At 70.5% G+C, this 1467-nt stretch overlaps 1 protein-coding gene across 1 annotated transcript in view; it reads left to right on the forward strand.

Annotated features, from left to right (window-relative positions):
• AXIN1 (axin 1) overlaps window positions 1-1397 on the forward strand; it is an 8183-nt gene extending 6786 nt beyond the window's left edge. Inside the window, exons 4-5 of the mRNA XM_012731723.1 lie at window positions 195-609; window positions 824-1397. Coding sequence (XP_012587177.1) covers window positions 195-609; window positions 824-950 — 542 coding nt within the window. The 3' untranslated portion in view covers window positions 951-1397. The remainder of the gene's footprint in view (window positions 1-194; window positions 610-823) is intronic.
• The last annotated feature ends 70 nt before the right edge of the window (window positions 1398-1467 follow it).

Genomic DNA, 1467 nt, shown 5'->3' on the forward strand with positions numbered 1-1467 from the left:
GGCGATGTGCAGCCACACGGCCAAGGCCCCCAGGCTGTGCCCGCGACCGCAGAGCCTGGGCGCCCTGGGCGCCGCCCTCACCAGGCGGCCACCCCCTCTGCACGGCCTTCCTGCCGGGCTCCCCGGGCTGCGTGCCGGCGCTCGCCTTCCGCGAGCTCGGGCTTCAGGCCCCGGGGGCCCCAGTGGCTGAGCAGCGCCCACTGGCCACCAGGGCTGTCTCGGGCCCTCGCCCGTGTGTGGGGCAGCGCCGGCCAGTGTTTGCCACACTGTTCTGGGGTGTGGGCGTTGGGCAGGACTGACCGGGGCTGGGAGACCCCGCCGGGGCGCGGCCCCGGGCCGAGCAGGGCCGCTGGACGCGGCACTTCTGAGCGCTGCCTGCTGCTCGCTGGAGACCTGGGCCTGTGGGGGCCGCGCCCCACGGTCACCCCGCCCTGCCCACAGGACGAAATCCCAGCGGAAGACAGCCAGCGGCAGCGCCCAGCCGAGTGACAGCATCGTGGTGGCCTACTACTTCTGCGGGGAGCCCATCCCCTACCGGACCCTGGTGCGGGGTCGTGCGGTCACCCTGGGCCAGTTCAAGGAGCTGCTGACCAAGAAAGGCAACTACAGGTGAGCCTGGGGGCGGCGGTCAGCACGTGCTGGACGGCGCCCTGCACCCTGTTTCCCGGTGCCCACACTGGGCCCTGTGGGGCCAGCCCTGGACACTGCCACGGCCTGGCGCCGCCTGAGGCCCCAGCCAGCCTGAGGGAGGCCTTGGCGTCGGGGGCCTGCCCGGGTGGTCCGGCGCCGGGCTGGGAGCTCAGGGCCTCGCCGCCCACTGCAGATACTACTTCAAGAGAGCGAGCGACGAGTTCGACTGCGGCGTGGTGTTCGAGGAGGTCCGCGAGGACGGGGCCGTCCTGCCTGTCTTCGAGGAGAAGGTCGTCGGCAAGGTGGACAAGCTGGACTGACCCCGTCCCAGCCCCGCCGCAGTCCGGGGCCTGCTGCCCGTGGCCACGCCAGGCTGTCCGTCCGTCGTGCCGGGCGGGGACTCGGGGTCCACAGCCTCTGCCCTGCCCGTGAGGAGGGCACCCCGCCCACTCCTGCAGAGCAATATTCTGGGCCCAGGCCGCCTTGGGGACCCTCCCGGCCCCTGCTGCTAACCAGGGCCTGCGTGGAGCCCGGCGCCCGCCTGGGGCCTGTCCTGTACATGTCACCGAGTGCCTTCGACACCTGTCTCTTGCCTGCCACTGTGGGGCCCGCCCCGCCCCGCCCCGGCCCGCCAGCGGGCGTGTAAATATGTACATTTCTCAGGCCAGGGCCAGCGGGCCGCTCGCCCTTTTTTTCATGCGCTGACTTGTACAATTATCTTTTCAAAGGTACTTGGATAATAATGGAATAAATCTTTTTGAACCTTCTGTAGCAGTGCAGTGGCTCTGGGCACGCCGCCGCGGGCTGAGGGATCTCTGTGACCTTGGCAGCCCGGGC

Source organism: Condylura cristata, unplaced genomic scaffold (genome assembly GCF_000260355.1).
Source record: "Condylura cristata isolate star-nosed mole 26May11 unplaced genomic scaffold, ConCri1.0 scaffold00032, whole genome shotgun sequence".
NCBI lineage: Eukaryota > Metazoa > Chordata > Mammalia > Eulipotyphla > Talpidae > Condylura > Condylura cristata.